At 43.0% G+C, this 22,709-nt stretch overlaps 1 protein-coding gene across 1 annotated transcript; it reads left to right on the plus strand.

Annotated features, from left to right (window-relative positions):
* The first annotated feature begins 1,273 nt into the window (after positions 1-1,273).
* Positions 1,274-1,885, plus strand: LOC147441511 (uncharacterized). Its single transcript, XM_086483735.1, has 2 exons — positions 1,274-1,441; positions 1,799-1,885. The coding sequence occupies exons 1-2, from the start codon at positions 1,274-1,276 to the stop codon at positions 1,883-1,885; spliced, it is 255 nt and encodes an 84-aa protein (XP_086339861.1).
* The last annotated feature ends 20,824 nt before the right edge of the window (positions 1,886-22,709 follow it).

Below are 22,709 nucleotides of genomic sequence, written 5' to 3' on the forward strand. Positions count from 1 at the left end.
AGCCCTTCCCGGCTGCATGCTTGCACTTGTACGGTGTGGGGTCACGTCTTGTCATCGACCATTGTCAAAATGTACAAAGAATCCATTATGTTAGAATTTAAAAACCCCTAAATCCTAAACTATCAAATCTAAAGATCAATGCGAAAACACTTACTAAATCGTCCTCAAACGATGCCCACCTGACGCTTTCCAAGTGGTGCGAGCTCCCTGCTTCTACTCGTGCTTTGGCTGCCTCCTTTTGCTGCTTCCATTTGTTAGGATTCTCTGTCATGCCAAGGGTAGGACTAGACGGGCACGGCCCAGGCAATGTGCCGGACACACATGCAGTAAAGGGGTCTATATATGGAAGAGGGCCAGGGGCCTATATATAGGATGGTTGGGAGGTTATTCGCATGTCTGTCTACCCGCTGGTCTAACATTGGTATCAGCGCTCAGGGAGCTTCAGGCTATGGAGGTGGAGCACCGCTCCCTTCTTCTCTCTCTCACTTCCGTTGATACATGGAGAACGGCTCCGGGGTTCTCTCTCTCGCTTTGCCTATGCAAGGCTATGGAGGCTTTCTCTTTTTCTCATGTCTAGAAGGAGGAGGAAGAGCGTGCTTGCATAGCTTGCTTGCATGCCATACATGCTCGGTTGCAAAAGGGCAGGTCGAGATTGACATGACAGCAAATAGCTGTGTCGTGGGCATGATCCCTTGTATACACATGAAGGTCAAGGAGGAAAATCGACAGTGTATGGCCGCGGGAAGTGACTCTTGCAGGGGCTTGCATCGCAGGGCGATCTGCACCAAAACTAGCACGGGTGGGGTTGAATCAGAGCGCTCCGCACAAGGATCAGATCGCGTTTCAGGAGCAAACGCCGTCACCGCCATTGCTACGTAGCGCGAGGAAAGTAATGGCTCTCTGCTGCTCACCGTTTCGCCATCGCTGTGTAGTTGTGTAGGTTTTTTTTTTTTTTTTTTTTCAAAACAAAAAAAATTGTTAGCTTTTTACCTTGGAGGGGAGCTTTCCCACATGCCCTAGCATGCATTACCATGCAAAGACATGCAAGGGCTCGCACCGAGCTCTTCGTAAGATGAACAGTACTCTCATCGCTCTCGGGGTTGGTAGTCGGGTTTCGCATGGAAAATTCCAAGGCAATTTTACAGACCATCATGGTAAAGCTCCGCTGTATTTTCTACGACTTTGCGATCATGTACAGGCACGACCTGCTCTATTTGCGGTGACACTACACCGCGTCAGATGTTGCTAACAAGACAATCCAGAATACGACAACATGGTTCCATCGCGGGAAAAGGGCTTGTCTACATTGGAACCTGTGATTGCTGACATCGGGCAAGTTATTGAGCAAGGCTACTCCGCAAAGACGATTTTGATGCTCGATTCGAGGTTCATGAAAGCTCGAGCATCCCGGCCATATGATCAACACGACAAGTTTATACAGGTAAATTATGAGGTAAGCATTCACTTTTACTTGTATTTATCAAACTATTCAAGTACTTGTTGAATAGTATAATATGCAAGGGCTATGAGTGATGTTGTGTAACCGCGCATGTACTAGACGTGTATATGCATCCACAAGCAAGGCTTGTCTGAAGCACGATTTTTTCTCTATCATCAGTACGATCAGGCATGCACGGCATGTCTTGAAAAATTATCGTGCTATGTCTAAGTCGGATGTTTACAGTGTATCCGGATTTGCATATACCTTTCCCATGCTTCCCTGACCATCCTGAATCAAGCATGGCTTGAGTATGACATGGTTATGATGTTTCTAACAGCAAGGCTGTGTATTGCTTAGGACACTCGAATCAAACACGGCTTGAATACCAACCACTTGACTCCGAAGCACGGCTTCTCAACGGTTGACTTTGATGCAAAAGCATAGCACATTCGCGATGCTTTAGAATCTCAAGGAGATTGGCACATCCTACTGCTAGACTTGATGCCGGGGGGCATGTTGCTCGGCATGGCCAACTTCGTGTCACTGTTTCTCGAAGCGGACAGAGGATGTTTGTAACACAAGACTGGTTACTTTCAGTTGAAATCACTCGACAAGGTTGATGCTTTTTGTCATGATATCTGTGTCTCAACAGCCGACTTCGTCGTCTAGCATCACAACATTCTTTATGCGAAGCAAGGCTTCAAGCCAGGTATATTGCATGGAAAATTCTCTCACGTTCGGCTTATGCTATGAGCATACAAACTTGGGAAGGATTTGGCAAAATGCTTCCAGCTTATTTCATTACGTGACAGACGAGCGTATATCATACAAGAGATGTATATTTACATCCAACAGCTCCTATCCGTGCAGCAGACATGGCTACGAGACATTTTAAGCGAGTTTTGTTCCACGTACTTTTGAGTCAATTGGTGACCGCAACGACCAGGTTAGCCAAATTTATGTTCTTATTATTTTTCCAAGTTTACACTTTACTTGGCAATTACTGTCATTGTGCAAAGCAAAGTCCTTTGGCAATTTTACATGAAGCACGGCTTCTGCCTTGTACCAAGGAACTGCTCAATGACTTGTCATCAAGGGCCGTGGCACACAAGTTTGCAAAAACTGGCAAAATAGGGAATATCACCTCAGAGAATTCCTACCAGTTTAGATTGTTCAAGGCACTTATGGTTTTGGTTCTCACGCTTGAGACCGTTATAGTAGCCAAGGGCTTACGTTTTTGCATGCAAGGCATGCTAAGCAGGTGGCATGGATTCCACGCAACTCTGTCAAGGACAGACTAAGTGCGTGATGGATTGTTGAACCTGATGGTTGGTTGCTATCAACACCCAACAACACTAAAAGGAACCTAAATCTAGGACTTATTTCACAGGAAAAGTGCCAATGCTAAGTCATTTTCATACAATCATGACCCTGCAAGGCAGGTAGATCAAGATGTGGTTGTGTTTTTCTATTACCTCTCTCAAAGAGAGAGTCATAGCAGAAACTTGTTGCATGCTTATAGGATACGCTGCACGTTAGGCATAAGATGCACACAAGCATGGCAATCAACTATACACATCATAGTCGTTCAAGGAAAGTTCCACAGCCCAGCATGGTTTTCTTCTCTCTCGTTCTCTCTTTTAGGGAATCATGAAAATCTTCTAAGAAGCGTTTGATACGTATTTTGCTCGTGAGTCAGCCTGAGCCAAGGTGCTCTAACTCTTCGCTAGCACGTGGCTAAGATGCTACTCAAATTATTCTTCATCGGTTCATCCATTGCACACTCATTTGCACAAGGGCTATGAGCCACACACGCTATGAGCCATTGTCATGCCAAGGGTAAGACCCAACTATTGGCATTCTTTGGGTGATTGTTTTCAAGAGTGAATAGATCTACCCAGGGAAGTATACATCGACGTTAATGGACGAGCAAGGATCTTGTCATTCAGGATGTTTACAGTGTCATTTTTGCACTACACAGTAGCTGATCTCTACAAGGAAGTATAGCTGCAGCAATCAGTTGAGACAGCATGGCTGTCCACAAGAGCTAGGCAGTTCACTTGTGTGGATTTCTTGCTCTCTCTATAGCACTATGGAGTGTCTATGGACATACTGTTTTGGGGTAAGACCCGACAGGTGATTGCTACATCACCCAACAGTATTAAGGATCACAGTTTGATCTGCATTGAGGATCACAGTTGATCTCTCCCAGTTATACTTTCAAGGAAAGAATTCCACAATCTACCACACAGTAGCGGACGAATTCAACTTTTCGAGTTGATTCCCATCATTATGTATACGGTTAACTATGTTGGTTACCGTTGCCTGCTAGTTGAGTAGTTTCTATGGACAGTCTTACCAAGAGGTTTGACAACGTAGATGTTAACCAAAGGGGTTGGATTGCGCAGGCAACACCCACGGTTTCCAGTGCAAGCTGTATAAATACGCTTGAATTTTTCAAAGCCATGCCAAGGGCATGTTGGAACAGAGTATTTTGGACCGTAGCGTCCACTATACCTTATGCTGTTACGAACCTAGTTGTAGGGTTCGATTTGGCACATGTTGTCACATGGGATACAACATGGTCTAGGAACTCAAGGAGTTCAGTTTAGCCAGTGTGGAGTATGATAATGAGGGTCCCTCTCACTCTTGTCGCGGAGTGTTTGCAGTTACCTCCACACACAAGTACCAGCTCGTACTTGATGGATGTCGCTTTTCCCTGATATCCTTGTTTGAGACATATTCCACATGTGGAGAATATGAGTCTCTTGGACTGACACTAGCGCCAACGTTTACCAATGTGTCGCGATGAAGTCCCTAGGTGCTGGTCTCATCCATTGGTTCGACCATTTTAAGCACACAGTATCAGGAGCAATTTCAGTGGCCAGAAATTGTCGGGTACTAAGTACAAACTTGTTACGATTCCAAGTGTTGTGAAACCACCTTAACGGAGGGTCATTTCTACATATAGCTAAGTATGCTATGTACATGAGAATGTCTCATGGTTGGTACCTAGGTGTGATAGGGTTGACACATTCTATTATGGTCCAAATTTGTTGCAAAACTTTCACGTCCGTACCGTGGAAAGTCTCGTCATGGAATTGCGGTTCGGATATGTTTGTGTTAAATGCATGCACACTAGGTATTATGGGCCCTAGTGTTTACCACAAATTTATTCGGAGCGGCATGCACATTCATGGACATTATTGTTTCTGCAATTTTTTGGACTGCCAGTGCAATCTCTCTTGCAGATTTAGAATGAGTTTACACCCTACCATACAAGGTGATGGCTGAGTATGGGTGTTCGTGATTGGCTGCTTGAAACTCCAATCTGTTTTCAACCTAGTTGGTTGTCTCCATTCCATTTCGAGTATATGGCTGGATACTCAATGATTGAGTCCTCGTTTGTCGTCAGTCGTGGGCGACTGACTGTCTATAAGGGTTGGGGGAAAGCATCTCACTCTTACTGTTGCTATTCATCCCGCGTAGGATGGGCATCTTACAAGCATTCTATTTGGTACTAAAGGATATGCAAAGTGCATACGTTAGTAAAGCACGCTAAAGGATATTCTAAGTGCATACGTTAAGCACGAAGTGAAACAACTAGATCGATTACCTTTCTGGTTTGGAGTTTGCTTCATATGATGAAAGGCATGTTACGGCTAGTTCTAGTCTCTGCCTGTTATTCTCAAGTTATCAACCTTAATCATCAGTTTGGATGAGGTTGACTATTGGCAAGAAACCAACACAAGTCAAGGACTTGGTTGCTGCTGATGAATATGTCAGCATAGTATTTTCATGGAAAGATGAGCCAAGGTTATATTGCCCATTCCAGTACCTTCAGAAAGTCTGAAACCTAGGTATGCATTTAAACATCTCTTAGTTGTGATAACTCGTTTAGCATTCTCAAGTGAGTTCTAAATGGAGCCTTCACGCTCTTTTGATTATGAGTCGGTTAACCAAGACGGTTGCACAGGGACAACAATGTAGAAAATCAAGATGTTACTCTTGATTTCATTGAACCTCCCAATGCACCGGGTTCCGGTTCAACGAACCATTGGATCCATGAGGGATGCCACGGTGGAAAACATTAGTGTTCTTATGAAGATACCACCACTTGTGTTTTTGAGGAAGAAAACGCATCTCCAATGGGGGAGTAATGTCATGCCAAGGGTAGGACTAGACGGGCACCGCCCAGACAATGTGCCGGACACACATGTAGTAAAGGAGTCTATATATGGAAGAGGGCCAGGGGCCTATATATAGGATGGTTGAGAGGTTATTCTCATGTCTATCTACCCACTGGTCTAACATTCTCGCGTGTTGCTTTCTTCGCATTCTTCCAATCTTCTTTGGCCAAACAATCTGGTTTGTTCCACCCATGCTTTATTGCTTTTTGCACTTCACAACGCTTGTGCTTGCAGTAATCCGGCATTCGAACCTTCATCAGGTCTTCATTGAAGCGGTCATTCCGTGTTGAAAGGAGAAACTCCTCATGCAGTATGCTGATGACTGTCTTTTAAATCACTTGGTACTTCACTCTAGGTGTTTAGTATGAAGTGTCTAAACACCTGAGAGCAAAGACTGCACATGCGCAAGATCACCTTCTTGCCTTCATCATCCAAGATGATACCGCCACTGAAGTCGACGGAGTAAGGTAAGCCCTCTCGCCGGTGACACGTGAACCTAGGTGTCTCGATAGGTGTCTCTAGAGGCATTTCAATGGGGGTACGGATGTCAGGTGTCTCCACTGGAGTCTGGTCCCCAAAGCGAGGAGTAGGTAGTGGTGTGTAGCTACTAGCAACGGCCGTTAGACACACAAAACCTAGCGTAGATGGCGATGCTATGGATGGTGTGGGGGCGGGCAAAGAAGGGGAAGGTAAAGAGCCTCGTCGAGCACGAGGCGGTGTCAAGGCATCGGCGGTGGCATCCCCACAACAACCACCATCGCCACCACTAGAGTGTCAGTGCCTAGACGAATGTGCCTAGATGTTAACTATGTACATACTTACTTGTTCACAATGCTTGGGTAGTATAGAAGTGTCTCTTAGGTCAGTCCATTTCTTAGTTGAATCCATCTCAAGGAAACTAGACTCTCCTCTATGCACAGTAGCCTTGCGACCCTCCATGATTATCTTGAACCATTGCACGTCGAACAAGTCAACAAAATATCCTCTATAATCGATCCTCAAAATCTCTTGTAGCGTGACGAAGTAAGTGAGCTCCGCCGCCACAGGATGTGTGTTAGAGGACCTTCGTCGACTAGACTGTTCGAGTTTTGCCATGATTTCACAATATTGAGTAAAACGATTTTTGTCAATCCATTCCACCCTAAAATGTCGTCCTTTACACCATGCTACTGTGTATGACTTATACTACAACCAACAAAGATTATGAATGGCCGTTCAAACATCTAGAAAGTCACGAGTCGTACATTGCAAACTTACCATGGTTGCCAATCCCGAGAGTACTCCCACTCCTCCTCGATCACTTCTTCACCGCACTGCTGTGCGCTTTTCAATTGGTTGTGCAACCATCTTAAGCTCGTGAATGTGGGTAGGCTCTCTAGACCCACCGGATAATGCATCGGTGGTCGTCTTCCCCGTCTCCATTTGATTCGTCCCCTTTTTCGCTCTTTCTTTGCATCCTTATATTGTGAAATCCACTTTTGCATCACTCGATTGTGAAGCATGCAGAATCAGTTGATTTTAGCCTCTGGATATTCCATCATCTTCTTTTCAACACCGAGATTGCACATGACAATCCTAGATATGCGCTCATCATCTATGGTTCTCCATAGCATGTCCCCGGCTTTATCAAATCCGTATAGCCACTCTCCAATGTAAACTAGGGACTCTGATACCAGCCAACCTTCTGCCATGCTACCCTCCAGACGTGCCTTCTGATGCACATATCCCTTGAGCGTTTTCATGAAATGTTCGAAAAAGAACATCCATGTGGAATGTACTGTGCCAACTATTTCCAACTCATCAACAATGTGAATAAGAAGATGCACCTGAATGGTTAGCATGGTAGTAGGAAAGTGTTTCTCAAACATGCACACAACCTCCGCAGCGTTTAGTTTGGCAAATGGTATGGAGTCTACATTGATCTCCTTTTGTGAGATCCATTGCACCAACTTCGCAAGTTTGTAGATTGTGTTACGGATGTCAAGAAACATACATCCCTCAATGGCCATTGATAAAATAAACTGCAAAACACGTGCGTGTAGCAATGATATTAAAGTCCACGCACAAATTTGTTACGCAATTCCCACTCTGATATATTCCACTTCAAACATACCTGACACATTTTATGCCAGTTGTGTGAGTTCAAACCGATAAGCTTTCCTTCTTTAGCAAAATATGTTCAGAGAGAGTGCATTACACCATTGGGGGTCCACACAAATCAAATGGTCTCTTTTACTTTACATTATTGGGCTGCTGTGAAAATCCATGACGCTTTAGGGAGTTTTATCGATCCATCGGATGCACATTTCTAAGGTCAACCCTACCTCCCAAAGTATCTTTCTTATCGGTCAGATGGTCCCATAGCAGATTACCCACCTTCTTGAATATGTGCATTGGATCGAGCAAGTGATTGATCATGAGTCGGGGCCAATATGGTAACTCGTACCATAGAGAGAGTCTCTTGATCCCTGGGGGCAAACCGTCATCACACATCTCCTTCTGCTCTAACCATGCTTGTGCAGACATCCTTGGTGGCTCTCTTCTCAAAAAGTCGTCACGTAACACATGATTGTCTGGAAGATACGCTTGATGACCTTCGTAGATTTGCTTCTTCAATGAGGGCGCCCGATGTGCATGCAGTCTAGGTCCACATGTGACACTTGCTCTATATCCGATTGTTTGAAGCCCTGCATGTATACACATGACAATAGATAAGCTTGAAAAAAACCAAGATTTATAGTGTTTGAGTTTGAGTGTAAATCATCTAAGCATTATGTTAGTCCGGGATAGTCATGCATGGTCCACATATATTAGAATGCCTTTGATCAAGGCATTCCGACGACCTGTGTGTCGGCTCATATCCACCATTTCTATGCCAATCCACAATTGTTGTAGCTCTTCCAATAGTGGATGAAGAGACACATCTCTATTCTGCACTTTATACCGCCCCGGCACAATCTGTAAGATGTTGATCTTTGACCAAATGGATTTACGCCATCCATAGCCAGGACTAGGTGCAAATTTCGAGCTTCCTTGGCAAAATCCGACCATGTTTTGTCTATATGTTTTTAGGCTGCACAATCTACAGGTATCTATAGCACACCATCCGAAGATTTATTATCCTCATGCCATGCTGCTAGGGTGTCCATGGACTTACATTCAAAGAAATGCTTGATGCGAGGAAGCAAAGGAAAATGTCACAAAACCTTTTGTGGAATTTTTGTTCCATGGAGATCTACTCGATATCTCTGGGAATCACATTTCAGACACTTCTCCATGTCTATGTATTCCTCTCTGAAAAGAATGTAGTTGTTAGGATAAGCGTGAATCGAATTGTAATCCATCCCCAAGTTTTGCAAGATCTTTCTTGCTTCCTCTCTGGAATCTGGCATCACATTATCAGCTTGCAGTATGTGCTCTTTTAGCAATCTACACAACAAAAAAATGCGGTACAATTGTGTAAGTAGTTTATCATATCATTATACAACTAGAGTTTTTTATTGAAGTAAACACATTGTAATAGATCACCTGAAAAGCGATCTGACGCTAGTGTCACTCTATCCAAACTTTGCCTGCATGTTGAGAAGAACCAAGAGTGCCTTCAATCTAGACACATGTGCTTCATCATACAATGGCATATCGGCTTCACTTTTCATATCATCATAGATAAGCCTTTCTGAATCCATGATTGTTTCGATCATTTCATCGATCTTGGGCTCAAACATTGCCTCGTTGGGAATGTGGTCTACATGATCATCCTCCAAGCTGTCAGAGGCTACATCTTGTGGCCTCACGTATGTTGCTTGACCAAAGCGCCTTCAAACACGTTGGTACAATTGAGGATGGTCGACATATGAAAGTGCAAGAAGCCTAGGCATGACAGCTTGCAGGCAAATGACAGGGACCTTGAGCAGGTGTTTGATGTAGCTAGGAGACAGGTACACAGAGGTGGAGCATTCTCTAGTCGAAACTACAAGTGTTTCTTGCTATCACAAGTGACAGGAGAAAATGTTAATATCACAAGACTAGGAACGAGACAAGGGATGCTCGATACAAGTGTTGTGAGGTTTATGATATGGGATTCTGAGCGAGATGTCAACAGGAGACTCTACTTGCCAGGATGTGTATGCCAAATGTCACTTTTACCAGGTCAAATGTGGTTCGAAGCTTTGCTGACTAGAGTTCTTAAGGATACTAAAGGTTGATTTATATTTCCATCCAATAGTACCAGTATGTATGCAACATGCTTGCTCATGTTCGGTGAGTTCAAGGCTCTCTAGGTGTTTGAAGACGAATGTCTATTAACTCTTGATCGGGCATTATGATTGGCGATCATGGCTTCAAAATAGATGGTCTAGATCTACCAGGGAAGGGTTTTTTTGTGTTCTTTGATGATCAAGAGCTATTGCAGAGGAGCCTACTATGTGACCATATTGTAGACTAATTATCAAAGATCGACGCTGGAGTTTGGATCCGATAGTTGAAGGTGTGAAAGGAAGTAAAGTAAAGAGTTTTTCAAGGCTAGGTCAAAGCTGGTATTGCATGGGCGTGGGAAAGGGGACCCAATAAGAGTTTTTTTCTAAAAATAAGCTGAGCTTAACCTGAGATATGAAAATCGGTTCCATGCCCAAAAAAGGTGGCGCCAACGACACAGATGAGGGCGCCATCTGAAGGGGAAAGGGGCACCACCTATCTGGTTGCATGGCAGCACAAATTAGGAAGGTGAATAGAGGAGCCAAGAAGTGGTGGGTGGGCTACAGTGGCACCACAGAGCAAGGCCATATGTAGAAGCCGGAAAAGAAGGCCGGGGAGCAAGAAAGAGGAGGGTCCGGGGGCTCCCGAAGCAAGCTCACAAGATGCAGTAGCAGTGAGCCACTCAAAAATGAGAGCAGAAGAATCATTGGCAGCTTGTAGTGTCAAAGAGCTGGCTATGAAAGCTGGACGAGACTACGGTGCAAAAGGACGCTGAAGGAGCTCAGCTCGCTTGAAACCAGAGAAGGGAGGCGAGGGTGGCCATACTAAGCAGGGGCTGAGGGCCGCAAGCTTGAGAGAGGGAGAGGAGGTGGGGCTGGCTAGTAGCAAGGCACACTCGAGGAGGTAGGAAAAGGGTTCTCTAAGCTAGTCTTGGAAAGCACAAACAGGGGCGCAGCCAGGGCTCGCTAGCAAGCAACCAAGGGCACGCTCAAGAAGCTTTAAGGGGCAGCCACCTTGGCATGACTAGGAGGATAAGGCCGAGAAGCCACTTAGAGAGGAGGAGCTTTGGAGCAACACGAAGGAGGCAAGCATGGCGGGGCGTCATATGCAGTAGCCAGAAGAGAAAGCCAAGGTGAAGAAAAAGGCCAAGATCTGTGCAGCTACAAGTTGGTTTAAGCATGAAGAGCGGGGGAGTTTGACCACGAGTAGAAGAGAAGTACCGCCAGTAGAACTACTTTGAGAAAGCTTTAAGGGAGATCACCAGTGCGAAGAGGATCAATTAGCTGCACGAAGCATCTTGGTATGAAGCCGGCAAATATCGAATTCGCCATCATTGTGTTTGATTGTGTTTATGTGATACGTAGTTGGATTGTTTTTTTTGTCAAGTTTGCCATCAATTTCATCTGCATCTCATCTTTTGCCGTATACCGTGGTAGCGGTGGCTCCGGGTGTGTGTGTTTGTGTGTGTGTGCAAAGGGGGAGGGAGAGAGATTGTGCGGGCAAAATTGTATGTGTGGTCGAGGTGTGTGTTGCCTCCCTGTGTGAGTGTGTTTAGAGAATTGGGATGAGTGTATGCATCGGTGGGTACAAGTGTGGGATGTTGGGTTGTCGATAAGTGTTTGCGGTTATGGTTGAATGTGTGTAACTGTGATTGTTCGAAGGTGGTATGTACTTCGAAGATTGGCATATAGTGCCCATTTGTGTGTGATTCTGTGTGGTTAGGGGTGCCGGATATTCCCTGGGCTATAGAGAGGCAGCTTACTTGTGTGCTGGGTTTGATCCACCTTCCCCCTTTCCATCAGTGGTGCCCCCACTGAGGAGCTATTGATCGCTTCTCGGTGAAGTCGAAGACAGTGTTGCGGTGATACCTATTTCAAAGAGCAAGTGCTGCTAAGCAAGATGTGGTCGTGTTTTCCGACTTTTACAGGTGTTGAAGATGCAGAAGTGTGGCTGCAGGACTATGGTCTATTTTTGCTGGACAGCGGCTTGTCAAGAGAAGAGGGAGTGGCCCAAGCTTTCCCGCTCGTGGTTCGTGGAAAAGTTGAGGTATGGTACGAGGGCTTGCAGGATGAAGAAAAATAGGATTTGAGCACGTTGAAAGCGGCATTTCCGAGGCCGATATGTGGCCAACACGCAGTGGAGTGAAGTGAAGCAGATAATGGACAACCTAAAGCAAAGCCTTGGTGGTGATTTCCGAGCATTCCTGTGGGAGCTCGAGGCCATATGGAGCAGGTTGGTTAAGGTAAATGCTATAGAGAATGCATATTTTTTGAAGATGACCAAGTTTGTGGACTACTTGCATGTAAAAGTGCAAGGTAATGTCGAGATAAATGGACCATGCACGTACGAGAAGGCAGTAGACTATGCGCAAAGTAGGACGAAGAAGAAGTTTAAAGAAGCAAGAAGCAAAGCAGGTTCTGGCAAGTCCATTGGTGCCGAGGCCAATTGCTAGGGAAGAGCTTCAGGTAGTCCGACCCTGTTTGGCGGATGAAGCAATGGTCTCCAGAGAAAGAGACATTTTTCAGGGAATCTACATTTTTGTGGAAATCTCATTCTTTTGTAAGAGAGCTTCTCTAAGCCGAGAACTTGTAAAGAAATTTTTGATTATTTTTCCGAGAGTATTTGTATAGTGGAGATCCAGTTAGAAGTTTAGGACTTTTTGGCCGGACAAGCCATTTGTAAAGACCTAAACTATAACGGTCAATTTTGTAAGTTTGAACCTTATCATCTTTTATCACAAGTTTTGAAGAAGACATTGTACGTTTGAGAGCTTCCTCTTGCTCCAACTTGTAATCTTCGCTACTGTGGCTACGGTAATCCGAATTCAGATTCCTTTATTGCATTGTATTCCTCTTACTTTGCTCTTCCATTCAAGTGTAAACATTCAAGATTTGGTGTAGGTGTTCAACTACGCGTTTCAGACCTTAAATCGTTGTTTTAAGTGTTTAAATGCATATTTTATGTTGTTTTGACCCTAGAAGAGCCTTCAGGGACCCTAAAACGACCCTTTGGGATCATCTATTCACTGTTTTTGTTGACTTTGGGACGAACGATCGTGATCAATGTACCTCTCTAGAATGCTATGAAAGTGATAGGATAGACTCTAAATAGTCCCTGTGTAGCTCCCCTTCAAGTTTCGTGTGAATCCGATATGATTTGCATGGTAAACGGGCGTGATGACTATAGAGCTGTGTAGAAAGACATAGGCAGATTACTTGGCTTTAGTGCGTATGATTTGCTTGCAGAGTTAGTAGTTTCATCTCATCAAGTTCACTTCATTAGGAATGACACCCTAGTGAGTTTCCATGCCTCATCGTGGTGGCTTCCCTTGTATTGATATTTTATGTTGATGCGTGAGAGCTATGCTATGGACGTCCATTGCGGCGACCCGCAAACATTAGTGCCATTGCCGGGGAATGCACCTTAGGTGACGAGTGATCAAGTGCGCAGTTAGCTTCCTTAAAAGAAGATCAATCCACAAATCCATTTTACACCTCAGTTAGGCTGCTAGACAGGGGTTTAGAGCTTAGTGGAGTATAGAGTCAGTGGACCGGCTAGATCCTCTCTTAGGAGATTTAGGGAGCTGGGCCATGAGAGTGTTCAAAGAATTTTTGCTCTTCAATTTCTCTAATTTAATTGAGTACTGAAATCTCACCCGAAATCCGTCTTGTTTGTTTTGTTTAATTTCATTTCTTTATCTTCTTTCATCTCTATACTTAGGAGTAGGATAATTAATTCGCATTCTAGTCAGATTTGGGGCAAAAGTTAGAGTCGAGAAACCAGGAAACCATAACTTTGGCAAAAAGGCCATAAGACTCTGAAATTTAGAAAATCTGACCAAATAGGGTTGATATTGATTCAAATCACCAAGTGGTAGCACAAAACACTGTAAAACATGTCAGAGGGAGAAGACTAAATTTCATCAGATTTGGCTCATGTACTACGATCGTGATCGCTGTACCTCTGTGCCAGAATTGGAGAAGAATTGTTGTGTGCCTTCTTGATAAGATCCTAAACAAGTTTGTCTAAAGCAACCACATCCAGAAACATCAAAACTCAAGAAAATCACGCTACTTGGGCAAAACTAGTCTAACAAACCCAAAAAGTGCAAAATCTTGGATTTTAGTGATCCAAATGCTAAGTGAATGGGGAAATAGCCTTAGAACACCTTTGCCAACAAGCACACCAAAATTGGTCTGATTTGGCCTTTGTACTTCAATCGCGATCGGTGTACCTAAGTGCTAGATTTTGACCAGATTTCATATGTGGGATCCTCAGGTGTATATAAACATAAAAGTATAGAGGACGAAGAGCCAGAAACGTCAAAATACCTGTCAAACCATCTGAGTATTGATCCAAGTCGAAAATTGATATAGTGACATAGAAATTGACTTTCATTAGGATCATCTACATCAAATTGGGTATAGACTATACAGAGGGAGAGCCTGTACATAGGACAACCCCAGATAGCTTTCATATCCCAAAACAAACACCAAAATCAAGTCACACTGATAGATTTGGGAAAACAGACACTTCCAACCATAGACTAGTGAACAAGCTGGTGAAGTTTCATCAAATTTGGTCACTGTACTACGAGCGTGATATGTGTACCCCTGTGCCAGAATTGACTCATTTTTTACATGTTCATAGACCTAGACCATTTAAGATATCAGGAGTTGTCAAAACCCAAATTGGACATACTGTCAATAATCTGCAAGTAAAATTGTGTTGAAGTCGTTGTGAAGTTGTTGAATCTGCTGACAGTTGGAATGATACAGTGATTTCATAGCCATCAAGTGTATTCATTTACAGAGATCGATCAAGTAACAATCCATGCAGTCGTGCGAGTTGGAAGATCACTCGATCTCCAGGTAAGAGGTTTGGATTCAATCGGTAAATTCCACTTTCTTCATGTTTTTGAAATCGGGAAAACAAATCAGCAACCAACACCAAAATTTAGCGGATCAAGGAAGTGTTTTATCAACGGAGGAGAGTGTAAACCAAGGTGTAGTACGACCGTAAGAGCCAATCCTTGAAGGAAGTATTTCCGATACTTCTTCAGAGAGATCTAACGAGTATTTGATGGAACACTTGGGACATTTAAACCTAAACAAAAGAGAAAACATGGCAGGAGGACCATGAAACCCTTCGGCCACAATGAAGCTATTGTTCATCAAGTATCGGTATGACAACAAGCAAGGTGCCAAGATCTACAAAGATGGTATGGACCGCTACTGTGTGAAAATAGAAGATAGACCAAGTGAGTTCAAGGACTTACTGCCTGTGAACTATAGCGGAGATAGGTACCTAGATGACGAAGGTATCATGTACTTGGTATTCCTGAATCCTAACGTTGTGGACAAGTAGGGATTGATGGGTACGAAAGCCAAAGTAGATGCGGAACCTGAGGAGAAAGCACCAACAATGAGCTTCCCTAATGCGAGATTAAGGCCAGAAAATGAAACTTTGAGAGTCAACACATAAAAAGTATACATGGGGTTATACAAGTATAATAATGGAGAGCAAGATCTCTATTATAGATGTGAGGAACCCTACGTCAGAGAGTTGACACAACGGAAAAGACTTTATGTCTTCACCTACATAGAGGGATCAGAAACAAAAATCATTGCATACGACAAATATGGAAGACGATATGCAACAATCGATAAAAAGGAGTTGGAAGGATATACGTACTTTGGGGGACCACTCCACCATTATTATGTCACTCCAAGCCCACAGAGACCAACACATACAAATGTCATGCCAGACCCGATGGCAACATGTGGAGAGAGGACTCATGTAGCTGATTCTTTCAGTCAACCTCATTATTCTATGCCAAACCCCATGGGAACATTACATCCCAGAATGTCAATGGCTACAAATCAAGGTAGTGCAGTTCCTATCTCTACACATACCGCAGTAGGTCCGACATTTGCAGCCACACCATCACATTTGCCTCCTAGTAGTAGATCCGTGGCCGGGGGGCCAACAAGAGCAACCCACGACATCCATGATGTATGAGAAATATTAAGTCGAGACACGGGAGCATTGAGATTGGTCGTAGACCATAGATGGATGAGTCCATTCTAGGTATCGAAGTGCATGCCAAAGAAGTATAGCGGATCAGGGGATCCATATGCCCAAGTGTCGCTCTTCAAGCAAGTCTTAAGAGCAGAGCAGATCACTGATTTCCATACTCAATATGAGGGATTTGGGCTGACCTTGGAAGGGATGGCCTTAACATGGTTTCAACCTTTGAACCCTGAAACTTGTTTGAATATTGAACATGGATTGCGGGAGTTCACGAAAGAATTCTCAAAACAGGGTATAAAGCATAATATTGTATCACAGATATATGCTTTTAAACAGAATGAGAACGAAAAAGTGAAGGAAGCATCCTTTTGAGATTCAAGCAATACATTGAGAGGTGCCCAAGGAGAGAATTACCGCAGGACGAGAGATTTGTTTGTGCTCTTCAATGAAGGACTTAGAAACGAAACCTTGAAAAAGGAACTTCACTTGAAAGCCTGTAGCACATTTGAACAGGTTACAAGGGAAGCATTATATCTTGTTGATAACTGCAAATCATATGGGGAAGTGTCAAAGGATACTGATTCAGTAACCACTGGCTCTTCATCTATTAAAAGTGAACCCTCTACCAAGAAAGATGCTCAGGCTTCTTTGATGCCGACAACTGACCAAATGATTGAGGAAGTAACAAAGAGAATGCAGCAACATATGAGATCAAATCCGGTGATGAGACAGTCTCAGACGAGGAAATGTGACATATGTGGGGGGGATCACCCGACGCCGCGGTGCACACAACGGCCAAAAGCACCAGCTGCAAATGGACGAGTACTGAAATGGTGCGCCATAGAGAAAAAATGGACAAACCATGGCACAGATGAGTTTTTTTACAACAAAAACTATGTGAGGGAAAGGCCGTATGGACCTCCAGTAGGAGCACCCCAGCCACCTCCTCCAAGATATCAAGTTCGGCCAAATGTGAATATGGTAGCAAGAGCAGACAGACCTCAACCTGTGTTGGGTCAACAACCTCCTTTATCATAGGAAAATAGGGCCATGATTAGGTATGCTCAACCTTACGAAGCATCACCAGGAGAAAATAATACACCTCAAATTTCTTATTACGAGGAACCGAATGAGACTTACGTAACTGAACCCGCACCACAGATGTACGCAGACGAAGCCTATCAATTGTGGGGAAATAATGAGGGTATGGCACCACCAATGTATGTAGCATAACCTTTGAGGGATCAATATTTGGTGGACGAAAGAACGCTAATGTTCATTGCGAACCAGAACTACAAACCAAGAGGATATCCTAATACGACAGGACAACCTATGGGGCCACCTCCTCAAAATCAACCACCAATTGGACCGTGCTATAACTGTGGAAGTACAGAACATTGGGAGCGTAGTTTTCCTTTCAAAGGCGAAAGAGTGAAAATTTTTGGGTTTTGTGATGGGTGTGGTGTGAATCACATACTGCCAGATTGCCCAAGGAATCCGGACAACAAGCGAAAAGCAACTATGAATATTGTGGGGGTGTTACTAAGTGCAAGAAGTGGATCAAAAACCAAACCCATGATCCAAATCAATGCGATAACCAGAGCCCAAGACAAGGACTTAGAGAAAAACAAGCCATTGGAAGAAAAGGTCGAGTTGCCAATACCCACAGAAAACAAGAGTTTATCTGTGAGAACACAGCAGAAATCCTGAAAAGCAAAATGCGACAGAATGAAAGCAAGAAGGATAAAAACCCAAATTGCCATGCAAAATGAATTACATGAAACAAAAGAGCAATTGAAACAAGAGAGAGATAGTAAAACTGTTGAGGACAACAACAAGCCGATGAAAGAATCCTCAGGGGGATCAATCTTGGTCAAGAAAGTGCTAGAGCATTTAAATGCTCTATTACAAGCGTATGAAGCAAGGCTAAAAACAAACCAAACCTTAGAGTAGAGATGGTTGACTTATCCTCAACCAGAAGTGGAAACAAAGCGTTTGGAAATGTGTAAACACCTTATTGAAACATCCCAGGTATTGATGGAACCTAATGCAATTAGAACCCTAGAACAAGAAGTGTTGATTCACAAAGAGCGAGAAAAAGTGAAGATCGATGAATCAGAACAAGTTAACAGACCCAGGTCTGAAACTATATTGTCATTGGATCACCGAGGGGTGTCGAACACCACCGATGATGCTAAGTCAATGACGATAATGCCAATTCCATAAGTGGAAGAACCATGGCCACAACACTTATGGGAAACCATTAGAAATAGAAAAAACAAAATCGCGACGTTACAGTCTGCACCAATTCCTGATGTTAACATGGACAACAAATTTTATCTAGAAGATATACAATCGTTGTACGGAGATGCATGAACGGAGCTTTCGATGGAAAGCAAAGCTCAATCCCTGAAAACCCTGACTTCATTTATAGGTGAACACAAGGCACAATCGGAGATAAGATTAGTTCCATCCCAGATGAGCGCTATTCCACAAATGATTGACTCAAAAAGTCTTCAAGAGATGCTGTCGACACCTGTAACATGCACAATCACACTGTCAGAACTCTTGAGAGCTAGACCAAACTTATGGGAAGACATGAGGAAACATTTGGAGAACAAAGTAATAAAGATTCCTCTTCACACAAACCCTATGGTAGAAGAAAACAAATAGGAAGGTCAACCCAAAGCCCAACATGTGCCTATAAACAAGGTCGGAGATTACTGTGAAGGTGAGGAAGGTAATACAACCTTACCTGTTGAATATCAGGATATAAAGACGATAGCTATCCTAGATAGTGGAGCGGGAGTTGCAATTGCTACAAAGAAAATCTGGGAGAAATGGGGCTGTCCAGCTCTCAGAAAGACGAGAATGAAACTGCAACTCGTAGATGGGTATCTAGAGAGACCATTGGGAGTCCTGGACCAAATAGTTGTAACTTCGTGTGGAATTAACTATGAGCACACCTTTTCCGTGGTAGATTTCGGAGAAAGGAACAACTTTGACATTATTTTGGGGTGACCTTTTATGCGTCAACTCAAAATGATACAAGATTGGGGGTACGACCAAATTTACCTAAGGCACGAGGAGCTAATAACGAAAATCAACATGAAGGATCACAACTATAGAGACATTGCAAAAACACCAATGCAACAATTTGATTCAACCACAGTGAATGGAAATGAAATACCTGCGTGGTTACAAACGAAAGCACATTTCTGGATGTGTGGAGCATTTGATTGTGGAGACTTAATCAAAGAGGAATGTGTGTTGGAAAGGTCAGTAGAAGACAAGGCTTATCTCCTAGAACCTTTCCCTGAACATTTATTTGAGCCATTTGGGTGGACTCAAATATTGTCAACCTTGGATGTATGTGTTAACGAATGCACACCTACAAATTTTGTGATGATGAAGGATACGACCTAGTAACGTTGCAAATGGCTAGCATCATCCTTGAGTCAGGATCAGATAGCGAGGAACAAGAAGAACCACTACGTGAGACTGAGTGTTAAAAGAATAGTTGATGAGATATCTATAATGGACGATAGGAATCAAACAGAGGAGGAATTTACAGACTCACTAAGTGATGACCTTCCATCACTGGGTGATGAAATCCAAATGATATATGCTGATGATGAAAGATCAAGTCGATCAGAGACGGATAGGAAGTATATGTTGAGACCGGACAGGTTTTACGAGTTTCCTAACCAAAAACCTAGTCTACAAGAGCGGTATAGATCAAAGAGAACAAGGAAATCAAGAGCGAATAAGCATAAACCCATGCCTCTTGTCAATGAAAAAACGGGATATCTAAGGCTTGTAAAAGCTGACGATTGTGTCAAAGACAAGGTCATTGGCTGGTTTATCAAAACTAAACCATGGAAAAACAACAAGAAGAACAAGCACGAAAAGCAAACGACTGAGACACATAAGGAGGGGGAAACAGGGCTAGAATGACCAAAACAGAGAGGAAAACAGAGTACAATAAGCTTAAACAGACCCTCAAAGACATATGGACAACTGAAATGGAAACATATGAGGACACGAATTCTGATAAGATGGATGTGCCGTCCCATTATAAGAAGTATACGATACAAGATAGAAAAATCATAGTGCAACAACCAATGAGAGAATTGAAGGAACCTGGTACATCATACGATGGTCCTGAAAAAGCCAAACGAATAGATCTAGCGAAGCCAGGAGAAGATCCAAAACCTGCATATATTGCCATGGATCTTACTGAAGAAGAGGAAAAGCTTTTGATAGCTACTCTAAAACAGTATAGAGATGTGTTTGCATGGTCATACAAAGATCTTAAGGGGGTGGATCCAAGCATCTGTCAACACACAATACCCCTTAAGAATGATGCCAAACCAAGCAGACAACGTCCTTATACTTAGAATGAGACGAGATAGATAAGCTGAAAGAGGCAGAGTTTATTTACGAAATTGAGCACACTGACTGGGTTTCACCGATTGTGGTGGTCCCGAAGAAAAATGGAAAGTTGACAGTATGCGTCAATCTCAAGAAAGTAAACGCTGCTACAATTTGGGACAACTATCCCCTACCCAGTACTCATCATGTAATAGAAAGAGTGACAAAAAAAGAAGCTTACAATTTCTTAGATGGCTTTCCAGGCTACAACCAACTCGCAATAAAGCCAGAGGATCAGCACAAGATGGATTTTGCAATTGAATGGGGCATTTTTGCATTCAGGATAATGGCTTTTGGCTTAACGAATGCACCAACCACATTTCAGAGGATGATGGGTCATGCTTTTAAAGAATATCTAAGACAGTTCTTAGAAATTTACATGGATGACTTGTGCGTTCACTCTCTCGTAAGATTGGAACACATAGAGCACTTGACCAAAGTGTTCAAAAAATGCAGACTGTATCGGATTTGCCTGAATCTGGAGAAATGTGTCTTCATGGTAAGACAAGGAAAAATATTGGGACATATAATGTCCAAAAATGGTATTTCGACAGACATGGAGAAGATCAGCGTAATTGTTGATCTACCACGACTAGTAAAAGTAAAGGAGGTACAGGCATTTATGGGCCATTGTGGATATTATCGCAGATTTATCTACTCATACGCTATAATTGCAAAACCACTTTACGCATTGATAACTAATTTTGAGTGGACAGATGAGTGCGAGAAATCTTTTCAAACTTTGGAGCAAAGATTGATATCCGCTCCAATTTTGAAGGCTCCGGATTGGGAAAAGATATTCCACATCCACCTAGATGCATTACCATATGCTATAGGATGCATACTTGCACAACCTGGAGAAAAGAACATGGATTTTCCAATCAGTTACTCTAGTAGATAACTAAACAGTGCAGAGAAGAATTACACAACAACTTAAAGGGAGGGTTTAGGTATGATCTATGCTGTGAAAAAGTTTAGACATTACCTACTTTCTAATAAATTTGTATTCTTCATTAATCACCAAGCTGCTGTACTTGGTAAACAAACCTTGCAGTACGGGGCGGATTGTATGATGGTTCATCATACCGCTTAAGATTGACTTCATGGTTGTAGTAAAAAAAGGAACTACACACCAAAGAGCGGATCATTTATCTAGAATGGTGCATGGAGAAAACCCTATAGGAGTTGATGATGATTTGCCATTGCAGCATCTAGATCATTGGTAATGCTGGCTAGAAGGCTATACAAACAGGGATCGGATCAAATCCTTATGCTTTGTGTTGAATCAAGTGAACAGGACTTGTATCTAAACCAGTCTCATGTACAAACAACGGGGATTCACAATGGGTATGCATAGACGTATCAAAGATTGATGAGAATGGGTGTATATTGGCTGAAAATGCAACAAAGTGTTTATAAGCATATCAAATCATGTATTATCCGCACTTTTCAAAAGCCCATAGAACACGTGACTCTATTCAAATTATCTGTAGCACCCAGATGGAGTAAATACATTGTAGAATACCTCACTACTGGAATACTACGTGAAGGGATGAGTAGATTACGTATCAAAACGATCACGAAAGAGGCAAAAAATTAAACTATGTATTGATTGAGGACAATCTTTACAAGAGGGAAAAAGAAAGCCCATTGAGAATGTGTGTGATGGAAGAGGACTGCGTTCCTATCTTAGAGGAAGCACATGGCGGACAAGATGGAGGACATTTCTCAGCTGACAAAACGGCCAAAGAAATTCTTATTGCTGGCATATGGTGGCCTACACTATTCATAGACGTCGAAGAGTTTGTGAAACGATGTGATGATTTCCATAGGACAAAGATCCCTGGAGCACGAGATGACATGCCCTTGAGACCAATGATGGGGGCAAGAGCGTTTGCAAAGTGGGGAATAGATTTTGTAGGACCAATTGCGCCTCCTGGATATAAAGTGCACGCTCAATATATTATTGTGGCAACAGATTATCTAACAAAGTGGGTTGAAGCGAAAGCAACAACCAAAATGCAAAAAGAACAGCACAGTTTTTGTGTGAGAACATTTTCACTAGGTATGGCTTACCAATAGAGATAGTGAGCGATAGAGGGACTCATTTCGTCAATGAAGTGATCGAATTCCTATTGGATGAATTCATGGTAATTCACAAGAAGTCATCTCCCTATCATCCACAAGCTAAAGGCCAAGCAGTAAGTACGAACAAGATTTTGGTGACAATTCTCATGAAAATTGTTAGTGAATCGACAGCCGACTAGGATCAGAAGATCCATTCAGCTTTATGGGAATATAGAGTAGCGTACAAAACCTCAATTGGAATGACTTCGTTCAACATGGTTTATGAAATTCAAGCAATTTTGCCACTTGAATTTCTTATCCCCACACTTCGGGTAGCGAAAGAATTAGAA

Source organism: Adiantum capillus-veneris, chromosome 15 (genome assembly GCF_014529385.1).
Source record: "Adiantum capillus-veneris isolate H3 chromosome 15, ASM1452938v2, whole genome shotgun sequence".
Classification (NCBI taxonomy): Eukaryota; Viridiplantae; Streptophyta; class Polypodiopsida; order Polypodiales; family Pteridaceae; genus Adiantum; species Adiantum capillus-veneris.